The 18,532-nt window shown below is 28.4% G+C and overlaps 2 protein-coding genes across 2 annotated transcripts; both read right to left on the bottom strand.

The window, feature by feature from the left end:
- Nucleotides 1-979: 979 nt before the first annotated feature.
- Nucleotides 980-5,549, bottom strand: LOC114187184. The gene is made up of 11 exons (XM_028075348.1): nt 5,085-5,549; nt 4,230-4,332; nt 3,921-3,934; nt 3,589-3,807; nt 3,316-3,387; nt 2,730-2,816; nt 2,406-2,444; nt 2,062-2,160; nt 1,673-1,838; nt 1,365-1,474; nt 980-1,278 (listed from the first exon to the last, which is right to left on the bottom strand). The coding sequence occupies exons 1-11, from the start codon at nt 5,295-5,297 to the stop codon at nt 1,192-1,194; spliced, it is 1,209 nt and encodes a 402-aa protein (XP_027931149.1). The 5' UTR covers nt 5,298-5,549; the 3' UTR covers nt 980-1,191.
- Nucleotides 5,550-9,600: 4,051 nt separating this feature from the next.
- LOC114187476 (NAC domain-containing protein 45-like) lies at nt 9,601-13,386 on the bottom strand. Its single transcript, XM_028075738.1, has 7 exons — nt 13,141-13,386; nt 12,761-13,046; nt 11,925-12,202; nt 11,403-11,759; nt 10,848-11,294; nt 10,495-10,579; nt 9,601-10,382 (listed from the first exon to the last, which is right to left on the bottom strand). The coding sequence occupies exons 2-7, from the start codon at nt 12,921-12,923 to the stop codon at nt 9,721-9,723; spliced, it is 1,992 nt and encodes a 663-aa protein (XP_027931539.1). The 5' UTR covers nt 12,924-13,046; nt 13,141-13,386; the 3' UTR covers nt 9,601-9,720.
- Between the last annotated feature and the right edge of the window lie 5,146 nt (nt 13,387-18,532).

The raw sequence follows: 18,532 nt of genomic DNA, 5'->3' as shown, positions 1-18,532 counted from the left end.
GTTTTGATAAAAAATTATTAAATTCTGTGATGTCGGTCCTACCAAGATGAATTTGGGAAAAATCAATTTAAATTTATTTTAAAAAAAATAAGTTTTGGATTTTAAACTTAATTTAAATATTTGGATATAAATTTTAAAAAAATTCAATCTACATTTTTATAAAATATATTTGGATAAAAATCTAATTTAATTATTTAAATCCATAATGAATGTGGATTGGATCTTCCATTATGATCGCTCCTAATGGGAGGAGGTGCAGAGAAACGGACCAGAGAAACCATGGACATAGGATTGTAGTTCTCTTTCAGTGCTAAAGTCTTCACCTAGTCTCTATTTATACAAGTGATGAAAGGAAGAAGTTTGAAGAGAGAAAAGAGAGGATGAGGAAGGAAGGTGCATCTATGTACTTTATGGTTTTATTTTCTTTAAGAGTAAAATGGGAATTTTAAATTTTATGGGAGTGCAAGAAGAAAACATTTGGGTATCCAAAGAAACATCAATTTTCAAAATATACCTAATTGCTTGCAATGATAGTTTTTTTTTTTTTTTTCTTTTTCACCCTAATGGGTAAAGAACCATCTATAAGTTTTTAGAGGTATTTATTGTTCCAGTTTTTTTTTTCTTTTTTTTAATCTAAAACTTGATTTTTTTTTCAAATAAAATTTATTATTTTATAAAACTACTCTCGAACAACCTTACTCATGATTATGATTATACAAATGCTATCATACGTATAATTTATTCTAATATATTGAATCAAACTTTTTAAATATTGTTATCCCATTTTATAAAAGTGTTTACAATTTCACTGTAAGAAAATTTAATATATATTAAATTATCCATTTTATAACTTAATTGCACTTTTATCATTAAATTGAGTTTCAAAAGATTAAGAAGAGTTGTATTATTTATTAAGGAATGAAGATCCTTTCTGTCATCAAAGGAGATGACATGTTTGTTCAGGCAAGAAACAAAATTAGATATATGTAAAGTGTCACTACAAAGAAGCAACAATGTGAAATTCTTATATGTGTATCAAATAGTTGATTGCAAATAATAATAACTAAAATAAAATACAAAGTATAGATCCTAAATTAAAAAAAATGGGATTTCAAAAAATAGAACAAAATAGTGTTGTTGACTGTTTATTTTGTTTATAACACTATACCTATTTTTGAACCTGAAACATAATCATCCACATGCTACTATGGTAGGATCCATTGCTACAGAAGTGTCCCTGTCACACATTTCGGGACCAATATTTATAGGTAGTTCTCCCTGCACCATGAAATAACACCAAACTTTTAAAATACCAAAAAAACATGTTGCAGTATCTTTAACCTTAAATGACAGTGACAACATACCTTTGCAATGTTCCTAAAGTATGTCGTTGTGTAATTCCCAGTTGGAAATAAAACCTCAACAAGATCTGCCAGTGCCAATTGAGGTTGTGACACTGCTCCATTATACCAGTCTTCACAAACATATGATAAATGAAAAAACATGATATTGAAAGTTATCACACAATCACATCATGAGAAAAGTAAGTTATGTAAACTAGTCAATGATATAAGTAAACTTAATACCAAACAAACAAAAACCTTAAAGCATTTAAGTTTGCAACAGCTAACAATATGCATATGATGTATGCATTTTGGATCCACGTGCTTACCTACAGCTACAGAGTTGTGTACCCTTTTGTCATATCTCCACAGACTTGTGTTTGAAATAAAGGAAAAACAAGAACGATCTTCAACGTTGAGATTTTGGATAAATGTTGACAAAGTGTAGTTGGTTGGATCTGAGGTAAGTGTTTCATCAATAACTACTTCCACGGTCTGCAATAATAAATAATGTTTAATCAACAAAAACTAATAAATAACAAGAAGTTTAAAGAGATGAAAAAACAAAACTCTTCTTTTCAGGTCATATTCTACTGTTTTCTTTCAATTCTATGAAGTACTTGATTTACACAGATTGTCTATTAAGGATAATATTAGTTACTCAAAGTTCCTATATAGCATTTAATTTTCTCTTATAATGAAATATAATTCAACTTACGCATAGGATTGCGTGAAATTCCTCCAAGTCATCAGGATCAGAGATATTATAAGTGTTCTTGTTGGCATCCAAAATCTCTCCACCTGCATCTTGCACGTACTGTTTGCAAAGTTTTCATAACAAAAATTTTACACATTGATGACCAGAAGGATAAAAAGTATAAGCACCAGATTAACTAAAATACAGATTGTAATAGGAAAAACTGAAGTATGACCAATACAATAGTGCATATTTATAACTCAAGGATTTAAACAACGGGGTCAGGTTGGTAATAATTCTGAACAAAATAGTTATAGTTGAGAAACATGCAATGTTTAAATTCTCTAAAAGCATGTGCTTCATACCTTCAATTGATACTTTTCCTGTGTAAAAGACCATACACCCTGCAAAGATAACACTTCAAATGTTAACAAATTTTTATGTGTCAATAAAAGGCTAAAAGTCATGTATCAGAAGTTGGCTCCAGATGATTTCAAGAGAAGAACAATAAACTTGAAAGGGATAATTGGGACTAGAAGGTCTATTGCTATTTATTAAAAGTTAAAACAACACTAAAACATTAAATCAATTTGACAATATAATGTACCAATTTGAACAAAACTACAGGGTTGTATTTAAGAAGTGGGAAAGAATTAGGTAATGGAATGTGTGCCTTTGAAGGTACTTACACTTTTATACTTCATCCAAGCTACTGTTGGCTTGAACGTTGTCCTAGTTGGGGCAATTTTAGCCAAGCACAGATAGTTCTCCTTAACCTATAAAATAGTAAATCACTTGATCAGACTAAAATGTATCACAAAATATAATCAGTTATTAGCACAAAGAACTATGAAAAAGATGGTAAAGTACTCTGCTAATGCAACTTTAAGATTACGCGCATATAAACTAAACTCATGAAGTTTAAAGTAAACTTAAGGCACAAGTAGAGGCTTGCTGCAACACAAACTAATGAGTTATTCTTAAAAGATATAGATGAAAGGAAACATTCGGTTCAGTGCTAATTGAACACTATTTTCATTTGTTGATGCACTCCAAATTTAAATTTCTAAGGATTAATCTAATGGCAGTTTCAACTCTGTTTTATCCCATAGGAAGTGGTCTCACTTTTTCATGTTTAGAAATCCTTGATATGATGTTTAGAAGACTAAAGAGTTGGAAATTTTCATGTTAGGTAGATCGAGCAATGGGATTGTTAGTAATATACACTATACTATTGGTTAAAACGTTAATAAGTTTAAAGAATAGTATGCTTACTGAGGCATAGACTTGATTAGCTCTGGCTTCAACATTCGCGAAAGCTCCCATGAATTTGATCCATTCTGCTCTCTATCAAAATGAATACAGTAAACTGTTAAGCAATCCTCATAAATGTTTAGAGGAAAATGCTTACTGGTTATTGAACTGTACTTTAAGCAAATGTTGGTTTCAGAAGCATCCTGGTAATCTATGTCCATGAGACTACCTTAAACATATGTTCTGATCCTTTTAGCTTTTAAAAATTTAAGAGAGCTACTTCTAGTTGCTTACCTGCAAAGGGGTATTCTCCATAAAGGGAGCAAAAGTTGCAAAATTGCAAGCTGACTGCTGATCATCGTCACTGAGGAAGTATGAAGTAAACTCTGCAAGCTTTTGGTAATCACTATTGTTGAACATTTCTATCTGTCCTCCTTGATATAGTTTCAACACACATGGAGATGCAACATTGTCTGTGGTTATGCCTTTCAAGCTCTCCACTAAACCTAAAAGCTATTCAAAACAAGAACATGAAAGTTTAAGAAAGATGAAATCCATTCTGTCTTGATCTTGGCAACCCCACCGAAACCTTGAAACTTAAACTTGTGGTAGTAAGAGATTCTCACCTCTAAGAAGGAAACTTGAGTTCCAATCCCCGGAGGCAAAAGAAAAAGTTAGTCACAACATGGGTCTAAGATACAATTACAGTAAAAATGTGTTGGTCAATAATAAGACATCATTAAGTTTGTGATGAAAAAAATATGAAACGTTAGCCAAAACATTTGTTTTAGCATTGACACATTGAGCTGATTTCTTATTGATTTGCTGATATACTATGATTGATGGTGTTATATGCTATAGAATCTTGATTCCTTAGAAAAACAGAATGACCAAGACTGAGACTGAGTAGCGAGATAGAAATATGTATGACATACCTGGAAGATAAGTAGTATCAACAGAATAGTTTGACAATGGTACGACAAATGACTTAATTCTTGATGTGCAATATTTAGTTCTTGAAGCAATCCTTGAATTATTCTGCCAGATTTGACAGAAGAAAATTCAGTAGGCAAGAAACACAACTTACCAGGAGAAATTTAGCAAACATGTAAATGATTAGACTGTAATTTTTATATTGGATTTCTTCTAGCATAGATTATTTCCAAAACAATAACTACAGAGTCATTGAAGTAATAGAACATGGTCAGAGGTTATTATCATCAGCTGTAAAACTAATGATCTATTTAAAAATTCCCCTATCTTAGATTGAAAGGACTTTGACACTCAGCTAACAAAGGTAACCGTTGTCCCTAATCAATCCTTTTAAAATTACAAACTGGGCTGCTAGATAAGTGCATCATACAACTGCATTCAGTAATCTGTAGAAGATTCCAATGATCAATTGGTTAATACATTTTTCCTTCTGTCTTAAAATATATTTTCCTGTAAGTTCAACTTCCAGTGAAGCCACTAAAAACCTATTTGGTGGAAATCCTGAGGTGCTATTGGCACTCTATCTAGCAGTACTGAGGTGGCTTCCCATTCTCCCAACTTTTACTCAATTGACAAAAAACTAAGAATAAAATATAACTACAGAAAAACTATCATATACACCCTTAATTTTCTTATCCACAACAGTTTATTTAGGCTAAAACAAATCCCTATCATTTCCCATTTTAATATTTGCTTATTATATAAACAAAAAAAAGTAACCCACAGAAAATCACAAACACTCGCTATACCTTAAGAATTCAGATATTGTAAAAAATGAAATCCCCAAAAGGAAGTACCTGCAGAAGAAGGTAGCTCTGGCCATCAGCGGCATTCTTAATGACTTTGAAGGTCTGGCCATAGTAAATATGAAAGTTTCCAGCATCTTCCACCTTTGAAAAGCTACCAACTTTTGGTGCTGGGGTGGCTCCATGGACATACCCACAGTTAAAGAACCAAACCAATGCTAAGAAGAAGGCTTGCAGCCAAGAACAAGAAGGAGCCGATTCCATGAACTGATGAACAAGCCACTTCTTGCTATAGAAAAACAATGTGATCTTTGAAGCTAATAATTATATGCAACATGTTAGCTCATTATCTCTATTATGAGACCCTTTTAGGAAGGAAAAAGCTATTTAACTTTTTGGGCAATAATTTGCAGCTAAACTGCACAAATTCCTACTAGGAGAGAGGAACGGTGCAATTTGCAGCTTTTTCGAGATAAATGGTGGAATAGTGTTATATTTCAAGCTTGAAGGAAAAAAAAAAGTGAATGTATGAATATTTGGCATGTAGCTAGTGGGGTGCACTTTCTTTAATATTGAAGAGGAAACAGTAAGTGACCCGTGAACCCATCTTTGAGTTATTTTTGTCATCTTTTTCTCATCACACTTTGGTGTTGGTTCTAACTAGTTACATCTTTTTCTTTTGTCACTTTCTTTGATACTCTGATGAATGTGAATGATACACCCTTAATCAATTATCCATGTGCTGTGCACTCACCTTTGTGCAACCACTACCCATCAGCTTCAAATTCATTTGGGACAAAGTTGATTTCAATATCTCTGATCAAGTGAAACACAATTTTTATGTGAAACTAATGATGTTAGTTACATTTTGAAGTTCTTAACCTAAAAAAACACAGCATGTGCAAAGGTTGTCATACGAGTTGTTCAGGAAAAATTATTAAAGAGTAGTAGTATCTTTTGACATCTTTAACAGCAATAAAATATAATTTGAAAATGGTTGTGAAATAGTATAAATCTCAGTGAACAAAAAGTTCTCTTTTGCCATTGTCAATACATATTTTAGAATAGAATTGTGGTAAACATTATAAAGGGATTCAAACAAACATTAGATAGTGAGATCTCTAAACACGTCATTCTGGTGGCTTATAATTAATTATTGTATTTGAAAAAAATTAAATATTTTTTATCTTAAAAATATTAAAAAGAATTATGTTTCATTTTTAAATTATATTATAATATATTTAAATTTTAAATTTTAAATTTTGAAATAAATATTTTTATATTATGTTTCTTACATTACTTATGGGATGTTATAATATAAGGAATAAATGTTTTACGATTTAATTTATGAAACGCATATTTTTATAATAATTTAAAAAGTATATTTTTAAGTTTTTTTTATTAGAAGTATTTTATTGGTTTAAATATACATTTGGTCTCTATTTTGGTTATTTTTATTCAATTTGGTCCTCATGTTCATGTTCATTTTGTGTTCAATTAGGTCCTTATTTTCATCAAATTTTGGTCAATTTGGTCTTTTTTACTAACGGTGTTTAAATATTTAATGTTTTTGAACAATACATACCTCTTGTTTTTTTTTAAATTTAAAATATTTTAATTTTTTTAATTTTAAAAAAAATTTCCACATGTTAAGTAACAATTATGTCATGTGTCAGTTTGTAATTGTGTACGTTTTTTTTGTTCAATTTAGTCTCTATATTCATTATTTTTGTTTATTTTAGTCCCAATTTTTATTAAAATAAATCAATTTTATCCCTTTCAAATTGACACCAAATTTAATATCATTTATCCAAATTATATTAATATTTTTTTCTAAAATTACATTTTTAGTAATTAATTTTTAAATTCAATTATAAATTATTAAATTTAATTATAAATTAAATACAATTTTTATATTTAATTGCTAAATAGAATATAATTATTTAAAATATTATAAGAATATAATTATTAAATATTTTTTTCTAATATTTATATTCTAAAATACTTTTAAAATCGATATTTAAATATATTTTAAATATTCAAAATATTTTAAAAAAATAAAGTAATATTTGTAAAATTAACATTTAAATATAAAATATTTTAGATTTTAATATATAAAATGCAATAAAAATATTAAATATTTTAGATTTAAATGTCAATTTTACAAATGTTAATAAATATTTTTAAAATTTTAATAATTACATTTTAATAATATTTTAAATAATTATATTTTATTTAACAATTGAATCTAAGAATCACATTTAATTTATAATAAAATATAATAACTTATAATTAAATTTCAAAAATAACTAATAATAATGTCAATTTTAAAAATTAAATTGTTCTATTTTATCAAAAATTAGGACTAAATTAAATAAAAATAACGAATATAGAGATTGAATAAAAAGAAATAATATAACCACAAATTTACACATGACACTAGCATTGACACGTGGCACAATTATAATTTGACACGAGGACAATTTTTTTTTTAAAATTAAAAAATTTAAATTTTTTTAAAAAATATATTAATTTTTTTTTAAAATAAAAAAACTAAAAGTTAACATGTGTCATGTCAATTATTTAAACACCGTTAGTCAAAATGACTCAATTGACCAAAATTTGACAAAAATAAAAATCTAATTGAACACAAAACAAAAATGATGATCAAATTGAATAAAAACAAGAAAAATAAAGACTAAATACATATTTAAACCTATTATATTTTAGTCTTTACATGAAGTGGAATTTTTTTTTTTTCTATAAAATAACATAATTGATTTATGAATACGAACCCAAGTCACCTAAATAAAAACGCGTTAGTATTTCTTAAGTCCACCTTACCTCTTACCTCGTTTACTAGAAAAAATAATTTAAACTGATCGATCTGGCTTAGAGATACTTCTAGTACATATTGATAGATTAAATGGACTGAATTACTTAATTTAATAATAATTTTATTTTTCAAAAATTTAAATTTGAAAAAAAATTACAAAATTATAAATATATAAATTAATTTAGACGCTTGTGTTTTATTTTTCACATTTAAAGAGATTTGTTTGTTTGTACATCAAACTTAATTTATCCGTAATTAGTAAATTTTGGGTTAAATACAAATTAGAAAAAGCAAATTAAACTATTTGTTCATACTTATAAATCAAGTTGCTATATGTGTTTAGTTTTGTATGGCGACTACAATTAATGGAACTCGTCCTAAAAATGGAGATGGAAATTAATTGTTTTCTGACATATTTTCTGATAAGTAATTAAAGTAAAGAAAGAGTTAAAAAAAACTAGAAAGAAAAAGGAAGAATTATAGTTTAGTTTTATTGGGTAAGTAAGACACTTATTGTTACACTAGATGTATTTATTTATTCTTATTTTTTGATTATTTTTTATTAAATTTAGTAGTTTATTTATGTGAATTTGACTCCTTACAAGTTTAAAAATAAGATGAATCTAGTCATAACTGAGTTATGTTTTACTTTACTATAATTTACTTACATTAGTTCAACTTAAATCTATACCATGAGACCAATTCATTAATTTTGACCCATTTTGATTACTCAATTTAGAAAAGTAAAAATATTTTATTTGAGTTAATCAAAGTTTATTTTTCTGCACATTAATTGTTTTGTAGAATAATAATTACGATAACAAATATTATATTGAAACAAATTTCTTAATAAATAGAAAAATAAGAAAAAAAAACTTTTTATATAAAATAAAACTAATCAATACACAAGTTTAAATAAAAATTCATAGAAGTTGAATAAAAACAATTCCACCAATTAACTTTTACATGAGTTAATTTTGATCGGTAGAAAGTATTTTCCTTTTTCATAAATACTTATTGAAAATGTTCCAAATCAATTTTTGGACTGCCCATATAGAATGAAGTTTCATTGTAACAGAGAAAAAAAAAATGAACGTAGTACAATAGTTAGTTTTGCGGATCATGTGGGAATTGTTTATATGGTGTTTGGTGACAAGATCCAACCGAAAACGACGCCTGAATTAAACTAACAAGGATTCTGTTTCTTGAACACAGAGATGTGCAGTTTTAAGAGATAAAAAAGTATCACAAGAATATATTTGATTAAAAATTAACAGCAGAAATTTTAATCTAATTTAAAATTTTATATTCTATACGTTTTTAATATCATTATATTTTTTAAATATTAGAACTTTAATCAATAATTAGTTATAAATCATGTTTGTACTTTAATTAGTTCATGTTATTGTTGAATGCAGGACCTAGGATGCACAAAAATACTGTTTTTCATGTTAAACCCATCGTCTCTTTCTTTAATGTGAGTCTCTTCAACCTTTAATTATAAATATACGTTGATAAAATTAATCAATGTGAAAATTCTTTCCACAGTTGATTATTTAGACAAAGATGAATTGAAATTATTAGCGAATTTTTTTATATGACGATATGAATTTAATTGTAAGTTTAAATTTTAGATCGAAACGTAGATATGTCCCTTTACTAATTTGGTCACAAAAAAAGTGATATCAAAGTTAACATATAATTATTCAATTGAATATAATTAATTATCAGTAAAGGAATGTCACCAAATAAAATTAATAAAAATATTTGAAAGCATCAATGAGATATGTGATCCCTTCTAATGAAGTTAGAAACTAAAAACAAAATAAAAATTAGGGTTTTATATGATTTCTAAGAGTCAACTATGATATGATTAGCCCACATGGTAAACAGAGCCAATGATATAGTGAGGAAAATGCTTATCTTCTTTAGGATCATGCTAAATCCCTTCCCATATTTCATACCAACCAACCAAACTTTTTCTTCTTCATTCCTTGTCACAGTCTCTGATGCTTCTCTCATTCTCTTCATCGTGTAAACACTGCCACCATGTTTAAGATCTGATTTCCAATCTTCCACAAATTCCTTTAGCAAAACACAATGCATCAACAACAATGCAAAGATGAATTCAACAGCACTTGCTATTGTGTTTGATGGCTTTCTTAGCTTCCCTGTCGCATAGGCCTTAAACTTTCTAAAGAAAGAGGCTCCATGGCTAACTGTTGCATTCTCTATAGACTGATTCCCAGCCATTACTGGATTGAGTTGAACTTTTAGGGTTTGTGAAGGAGCTACTTGATGAAAGAATGTATCAGCTACTTGATGCGTGGAGACAAACATTCCATGATTCGTTTTTGTTTCCTCGACAACATCGAAGTTTGTAGAATTTGAATAGTCAATGTTTTCCTCATTCAGGAGATTCTCATTCGGGTCTTCATCATTCATGAATCCCATTGAAAAATCATCAATCTCAGTATCGGTTATTTCTTTGTTGCAACTGTGTTTCTCAAATCCTAAATAAAACATCATATTAATTTTGTTGTATACTAAAACAAAAGAGATACATTAATAATTTTTTCGTGACCAAGATTTCATTATAAAAAAAATTATATGTATGGAAAATACCTTTCATCTCGTTTCCTTCCGTATTAGTTTGGAAGTTTGAGATATCATCAATTGGAACAATATTTTGCTGCTCTTCAATAAAGCTCTGCCAAATTAAGTAGAGAAAAGTTTATATACAACAAGCATTATTTTGTACAAACAGACTTAATAACAAATAAGAAAAGAATTTTAAAAAGTTTAATTGCTAATTACTATGAATTAATTAGACCCTATTTTAGAATGGTTTTTAATATATAATTATGATAAAATTTAAAAAATGTACGCATTTCCATTGTTGATGTAATTAACCTAGAAAGCGTGTTTCCAGAATCAATTTATGATTTTAAATTAGTATAGTTAGCACTACGACATACCTTTCCGACATTTTTGCTGGACATTCCCATCCATCTTAAATTCTCTGTCTTGAATCCATCATCAAGATCTCCGATCTCTATTGATCTTGTGTTTTGGTCTTCCCAAGCTTTGTCAACAAATCCCATGGTGTTCATATCGTTGACATGGTTGTAATTGGTGCCAACCATAAAAGTGAAGTCACTTTCGTGAGGAGCAAAGTTTTCATTGGCATTCATGAATGGTTGTGATGAGTAGTTGGATTGATTTATTAACTCCTGAGAAGCATGAGCAACCGAAAGAATTTCCTGCAAGATATCTGTTTCATTTCTGGTTCCACTCATGGAACTCGAGGCTTGTGCCATCTTCAGCTTGGAGATTCCAACTTGAGGAAACTCCAAGTCCTGCATCTGCAATGGAGGCATGCTAAACCTATGCTGCATCCTTGCACACTCTAATGCTACATCCACCTGCAAAAAAAAAAATCATTTACACACACACAATATACACTTTAGGTCAAGCATTAAACTTTATGTAAAGATTGACGAACCCTAAGAAGAGGTTGGTAAATTAATTACCTTTGATGGAGGATAGCTCATGGATCCATAATTGGGAAATGAAGAAGTGGATGTTGTTGGAAGATTGAGCAAGTCTTCTGATAAGAAATGCGACCATGTTGTCTCGTTGTCCCTTCTTCCACCATTGATATTGTTGAAGGTGTTCACATTTATGTTCGAGGAAGGGCATGTATCCAATGACATGAAATAATTCGAGCTCTCTAAAACTTCACCTCTTCCTTCAGAGTATAGCTCGTTAATGCTTGATGATTGATCACTAGCAATGATCTGATTTGTCACATTAACATAGTGTTGATCTCCAACTTTTGGAGGAATCACTGCAGTTTTCTTGAACACACGACAAAGAGCATATGCATCCTAAAAAGTTTAAAGACAACAAAAATAAAACCATGTTAAATATCATTTTTATAAAAAAAATTGTATATATATGTACTGATATATATACCTTCTGCAACAAAATATACATAAAGTTGCTTAAAATAATGCAGAGGAAAGGAATCTTGATAGGGAGAGAAGATGAACCTGCAAGCCTGTGTTGGTTTCACACTGTGTCTCATCAAGACGGTACTCGTGCATAACCCAACCTGTGCGACAACCATGTGGTGCCCTACCTCGATAGTAAACTAGGGTTTTCTTCATTCCTATTGCGCAACTCTGAGAATTCACCTTACGGTCTTTTCCCGTGGCTTTCCAATATCCAGATTTTGTTGCACGATTTGTTCTTGATCCATTTGGATATTTTCTATCTCGAGGACTGAAGAAATACCACTCCAAATCTTTCCCCGGTAACAATGACTTCCCTGTATATGTGTATACATAATATTATTCTATAAACATTGATTTCAGACTTGCGTTGGTTACCATGAAAAAGCAAAAGTAATGAAAATTATTAGAAACTCCGAGTATATATGCACTGATTGCATGGGGGAGTTATGTTATGTGTGTGTATGTCATGTGCAGAACGTAATTCTTTTTGTTGTGTTGACTGGTTTTGACTTGGGAATCCCACTATTCCCCTCGTTACTTTGTCTTGAACTTCACAATAGGATTATATAGGAAGCGTATTTGAATTGATATGGCCTATATCCTCCTCATAAATTAACTCTACGTTATTTTATACACGAAAGCAGAAGAATATACTTGACCAATACAGCAAGTATGTGTTCCATGCATGATTTTGGTTAAAAACCTAACCGAAATCGTGTCTGAAGAACTGTGCGACAACTTTTTTTACACTCTTATGCTAATGATTAACCAACTAATAATTATTTATCTATCAGAAAAATGTTCCAGGTGTTTTTCAAACATGGGAATGCTTTATGAAATTTCGTTGGAAGAATGAGAAATCATATACTTACCCGGCAAGTCCCATGGTTCACACTTGTAAAGATCAACTTCAGGGATGATCTCTAGCTCGATCTTACGACCATTTATCTTTCTTTTGAGGTAATAAGAAACAAGTTCTTCATCTGTGGGGTGGAACCTAAACCCAGGAGGCAGTGAAACAGGAGCCATATTCATATATAAATCTGAACCGAAAAGAAATAAACTGTGTAGGATCTCCTTATTGGAATAAATTGATAACAAAGAGTATATATAGAGAAAAATCTACAGCTATATATACTTGTAACCCTAATCAAAACCCTGCCATAAAACAATAACAGAAGAAAAACTAATTAGCAACTGAAACAAACATGCATATGTATATATATGTAAGAAAACATAATTTATGAGTGACCTTAATTGGGAGGAAGAAGACCACCCAGACACAGAGGAGGAAGAGATCGAGAGAAAGTTTTGGAAGAGGAGGGTGGAATGTTGGGGTTGCTTGGGGTTTTGATAAAGAGGATTGAAAAAGAGAAGATTGGAAAAACAAAAAGCAAATTAGGACTTGTTGTCTCTTTCTTTCTTTTTTATTTTCTTTGAAGTACTTTTCGTTTGTTTTTTGATCAAACGAATGATTCCTCTTATCTTTGTGTTGAAGTTTGAGTTGATGGTTCTTACATTTATTTCTGCAACCTTAATTATAAATAACTGGCTTGTGTTCTCCAATGATCCTATGCTTCGTGATTGTTCTTTCTTAGATTCTGGGCTTCCATGCATGACCATACATATGAATAATGGATCTAATTCATACCTTTATTCGTTAGATTAAGAATCTATACATTAACGTGAGGAAACTATCGCCAACGAACTTTGGCGGCTGTTCTCAACTGAACTAACGACCCTTTCACACTTCTTTTTGCTTCAATTCGTTCTTTTGAGCTTCATAAGGGTACTTCCTTTTTCCCCCTTCTACTTCAGCTTTGTAAATGCCATGTTTGAATAATCAAAACTTTGATTTTAAGGTTTGGAATTCGAATCTCGATCGATCGGTTGAGTTCGCAATGATTTGTGTTTATACTATTATGGATATAATAAGAAGGCTTTAAAGTACTATATTTAATCTTCCCAACATCTTCAGGTCTGAATGCAAAAATAAAATAAAATAAAATGGACACTGCATTATTAATTTATTATGTTTACGTAGTACCATAAAGGGGGTTATACTTAAGACTTTCTCGTTTAAACGAATTTATCGAATTGATTTTGAACAGATTTTTTTTTTTATCAGCAATTGATTTTAACATATTAAATTATTTTAAATATTCTACATAGATGATAATATCGATATAAAAGCAATCGATTTATAAAGTAAACAAATTTCTATTTCTGATAAGCCATATAGAAAGTTGACATTTCATGTTAGATGGTTCTAAAATCGATATTATATATACTCTACACTTTATTCAAATTAGCATAGGTGATTCTTTTATATTGGCTATTACCAAAATTAGTGTACAAAGCTTTTTAACCAATAATGATAATATAGTTTGATTTTTTATAATTACACCTAATTAAACAAGCTACTCTATATCTTTCTCGTAAGATGAAATAATATGGTTGGACAATGTATGATTATTTAAAATCATGTTATTAGTTCATATTTATTTTTATCAGCAAAATAATATATATATATATATATATATATATATATATATATATATATATATATATATATATATATATATATAGAAGGTGCAATATCTATAGAACTTCCAGAGAAAGAGGTTGATCTCTGCATTTGATGCAGACAGATAGTTATCTGTGAGATATTGGAAATGGAAATGGAAGGTGGGACCCACGTGGGACCAGGCTTTGCCACGTGAAAATAAAAAAGCATCCACGTGGCATGGTGGGATGAGTCATAAGTTATCTCATGTTCTTGTTCTGTGCTTTCCTTTTCATGAATCCATGTTGGGTGCTTTTCTCCTTTACCAGATTATGCCGCCATTGCTTCTTTCTTCTTCTTCCCCATACCTAATCAGCTTAATTATATCTTTAGATCATCAAATAATACTACTTACTTTACTCTTCTTTCTTTATATTTATTAATATACAGATAAACATATTTACATAAATTACATTAAATGAAAACAAGAATATATATATATATATATATATATATATATATATATATATATATATATTTCACTTTAATTTACAATTAATTATATTTTTTTATTCGTAATAAAGATTATTTTAAATATTAATAACTTTAAATTTATAAAATAATATTTAAATCAGTGAACATGATCATATCCATAAATTTGTGTCTTTAAAATTAGTTATTATTTAATGATTTTATTATACTATACACTTTTTTTAAGTTAATAAATATTAGTTAAAAATAAATATAAAATCAATTTTTATGATTGGAGGTGATAAATAATTTTAGCTTATAATAAGATTAATACGAAAATGAATTTTTATTTGCAAAATTAATAATAGAGTTTTAAATTTTGAATTATTAATATATTTCTAAATTTCAATTTATGATATATTTTTAAATTTTGAATTATATAATATAAAATATATTTCAGATTATATAACAAAAATGATAATATAAAAATATAATTTGGATCATAAAGTTTAGAAATTTATTTTGAATTATGAATTTAAAATCTAAGAGAATATTATGAATGGCATAATTTGAAAATATATTCTAAATTACAATTTAAAATATATTTTTATTTTGAAAAAAACATTTGAGACGGTGTTACCCGAACATTTTTATTTTGAAAAAAACATTTTCAACAATAATTGAAATTTCTGAGACTTTAATTCATTGAATGAATGAACAAATATAGGGAATAAAAGTTCAGAAACCCCATAATGTATGTTTTTCAGCCCAACTTCTTAATGTGTACAAAAAGAAGATGGGCCCACTTCAGGGTCCAAACAATTTTTACAACTCGATTGCTTCAAAGTTGTTTGAATTATCTAATTTTTTCTATTATGGTTAAAAAAGTCGTGTCTAATTTTAAATTGTAAGATTAACCTTATCTCATAAAATTAATTTAAAAGATAAAATTTAGACTCATTTCATATATTATAAATTCTCTTTATTATTAAGTATATGCATAAACATTAATATATGATTTCATAATATTTTGAGTGGATGAAACAATAAATTCAATAAATAATAACTTTTTAAAGATAACTCTAACACATAATTTTAATATATTATTAATATTGATATTATAATTCAATATAAGAATAATAATATAGATTTACCCATCATGTTTTACTTTGTCTCAAGTTTAATCATCAAAATTAGATTAAGACGACTTACATAACATAACATTTAAGATTGTAATATATTGTATTTTTATGTATAATTATTTAAAGGTTAAATATGTTTTTATCCCTAATTTTTAGTGAATTTTGAAATTAGTCCATTTCGAAATTTTGGACTAATTTAGTCCTTTATCGTTTGAAATGCGTGTCCTTTTAATCAAATTTTGTTAAATTTATTTGACATTTCAAACACGTTTCATAATAGTATTTGACTTAACATTAAAGTAAAAATGCGTCAAATAGTATAAAAAACTTAAATACAATTCTAAATATGTAGGAAACATCTAATAAATCTACCAAAATTTGATTAAAATGATTAAATCCATGTATTTCAAAAGATCAAGGACTAAATTAGTTCAAAGTTTCAAAATGGACTAATTCCAAAATTTACTAAAAATTAAGAGATAAAAATATATTTACATTTCGTATAGTATTTAATAATATAGAATATTTATATGTATTTCTATATAAAAAGCATATAATTTTTTTATTAGTAGGAACTTTTTTTTTAAATAAATCAAAACATTCTTGAGAAGAACCTTTTGACGAATTGTCAGCACGTCCGTCGAATCAAGTTCATTTTTCCATCTTAATTAATAAATCTCCATGAAGTCTATCTACAAATTTTTACAATAAAATATAAATTGACATACATCACTCTATATTATTATTGGAGTTTAACATAATTAAATTACAAATCTCGAAATCATAAAAAAGAAATACCTACATATAAGAAAAATAATTTAACTTTAATATATAAACTAAATTTAATTTCACCCTGACTCTAACTCACTTTATATCAATCTTGAGAAGAACTTTTTGAACCCAATGACTATTAACCAAATCTATAAAAGAGAGTTTAATTTTTGAGTTTATTGGTGTTGATATATGGAGCATGATGAGTGAGCTTAGTCCACTAATAACTTATCTTTTATTGACCTATCCCTAAAATATGTTCTTATGTTTTTAAAGGATTAGACATGTCTTCCTCTTCCACCTACCATTACTAACCTTCCAATGGCTACCTCTTCAATTCTCTTCAATCTTATCATCTGCACACTGCAATCTAAGTCACATTTGAAAAGACTCGGTCAATTAACATGACATTTAAAAGGACTATACAATACGAACAAAGTCGCGAGATAATTTGATTGGTTTTTGTGTAGGATTTGAGTGATGTGACTAATAAAAAATAAAATTTAATGTGTATGAAAAAGTTAGATTACCAAATTACCTTTGGTGTTAAATATAATATAAAATGATGTTTAGATAAGTGGTAATTAGTTTTGAAATTTTTTCTACATAAATTTAAATATTAAACATAAATTTTAATTGAAAAAAATATTTTAATTTATCTAAACTGAAAAATAAAATATTAAATTTTTTAAATACAAAAACAAAAAAGTGCTTTGAACTCCTTAAGAACTATTCCAACTTCATGCCACATAACACAATCAAAAAATCAAAAAGAAGTGGAATCGGATACAACTAATATGGATCTGGATACTGAAGCATGGAACTGGATACATAAATTTTGTAATCAGATAAGTAGTAGTTTTTCCAATATAATAATAAGTAACAAGGATTGAGTGGTAATTTGGCACATTAATCTTGCTAATCTCTTCAAAACAATGAGATAGATCACATGCTATAATCTCGCAATTCATCACCTCTCAATCACTTGCTTTCACCAAAAAATGAACGACCGAATCTTTATTAAATCATCACCCTCATTTCATCCACTACAGTAAATCTATGCATGAGAACATACCCTTAATACAACTACAATGACTGCCAACATAGAATCTCATGCAATACAGATTTTTAGAAGATTTGAAATTTGGAATCTAAGTATGAATTTAAGTCTTATATCGAATATATAAAGATGAAAATTTATAAATTTATGATATGATAATTTTAGGTTAAAAGTAGTTTCAATCTCTTAAATATGAGTTGAAGTAAAAAAAGAATGAACGAAAAAAGGGTGAAAGAAGATGGGTCATTGTAGGCGAGAGGGACATTAGGAAATGGTTAAGGTGATAAAAAAACATGGGAAGGTATAAGGTACATGCATGCACGTGCCCATGTTGTCTTCTTGTCAAGTGTCCTATTGGTGTGGACTGTTTTATGTGTCTGTGAAGTTCGACAGAACGTGCAATAAAGACATTGCAGTGATTACTTGGATGATGAGTTCCACCACGAATCTTTCATCAATTCACACACACCTATTTACCCTTCATAAAAATCCTCAACTGGGATTTTGTCGCTCTCTAACAACCACCTCTCTTTGTGTGAAAATCAGTACACAAAAGGATAAAAATATTAAGTGCAGTGTTACCTAGGTCAACTATAGTTAAAAATAAAATTCTACTGTTTTGCATATGGTATTAAGTTTTTATACGATGAATAAATTCTTTTTATTTACACTGCAACTTTTTCCCCTTTTAAAT

The sequence above is a fragment of the Vigna unguiculata genome, chromosome 6 (assembly GCF_004118075.2).
Source record: "Vigna unguiculata cultivar IT97K-499-35 chromosome 6, ASM411807v1, whole genome shotgun sequence".
Taxonomy (NCBI): Eukaryota; Viridiplantae; Streptophyta; class Magnoliopsida; order Fabales; family Fabaceae; genus Vigna; species Vigna unguiculata.
The sequence above is the reverse complement of the archived record's forward strand: the minus strand, read 5'-3'. Positions and strand labels throughout refer to the sequence as shown.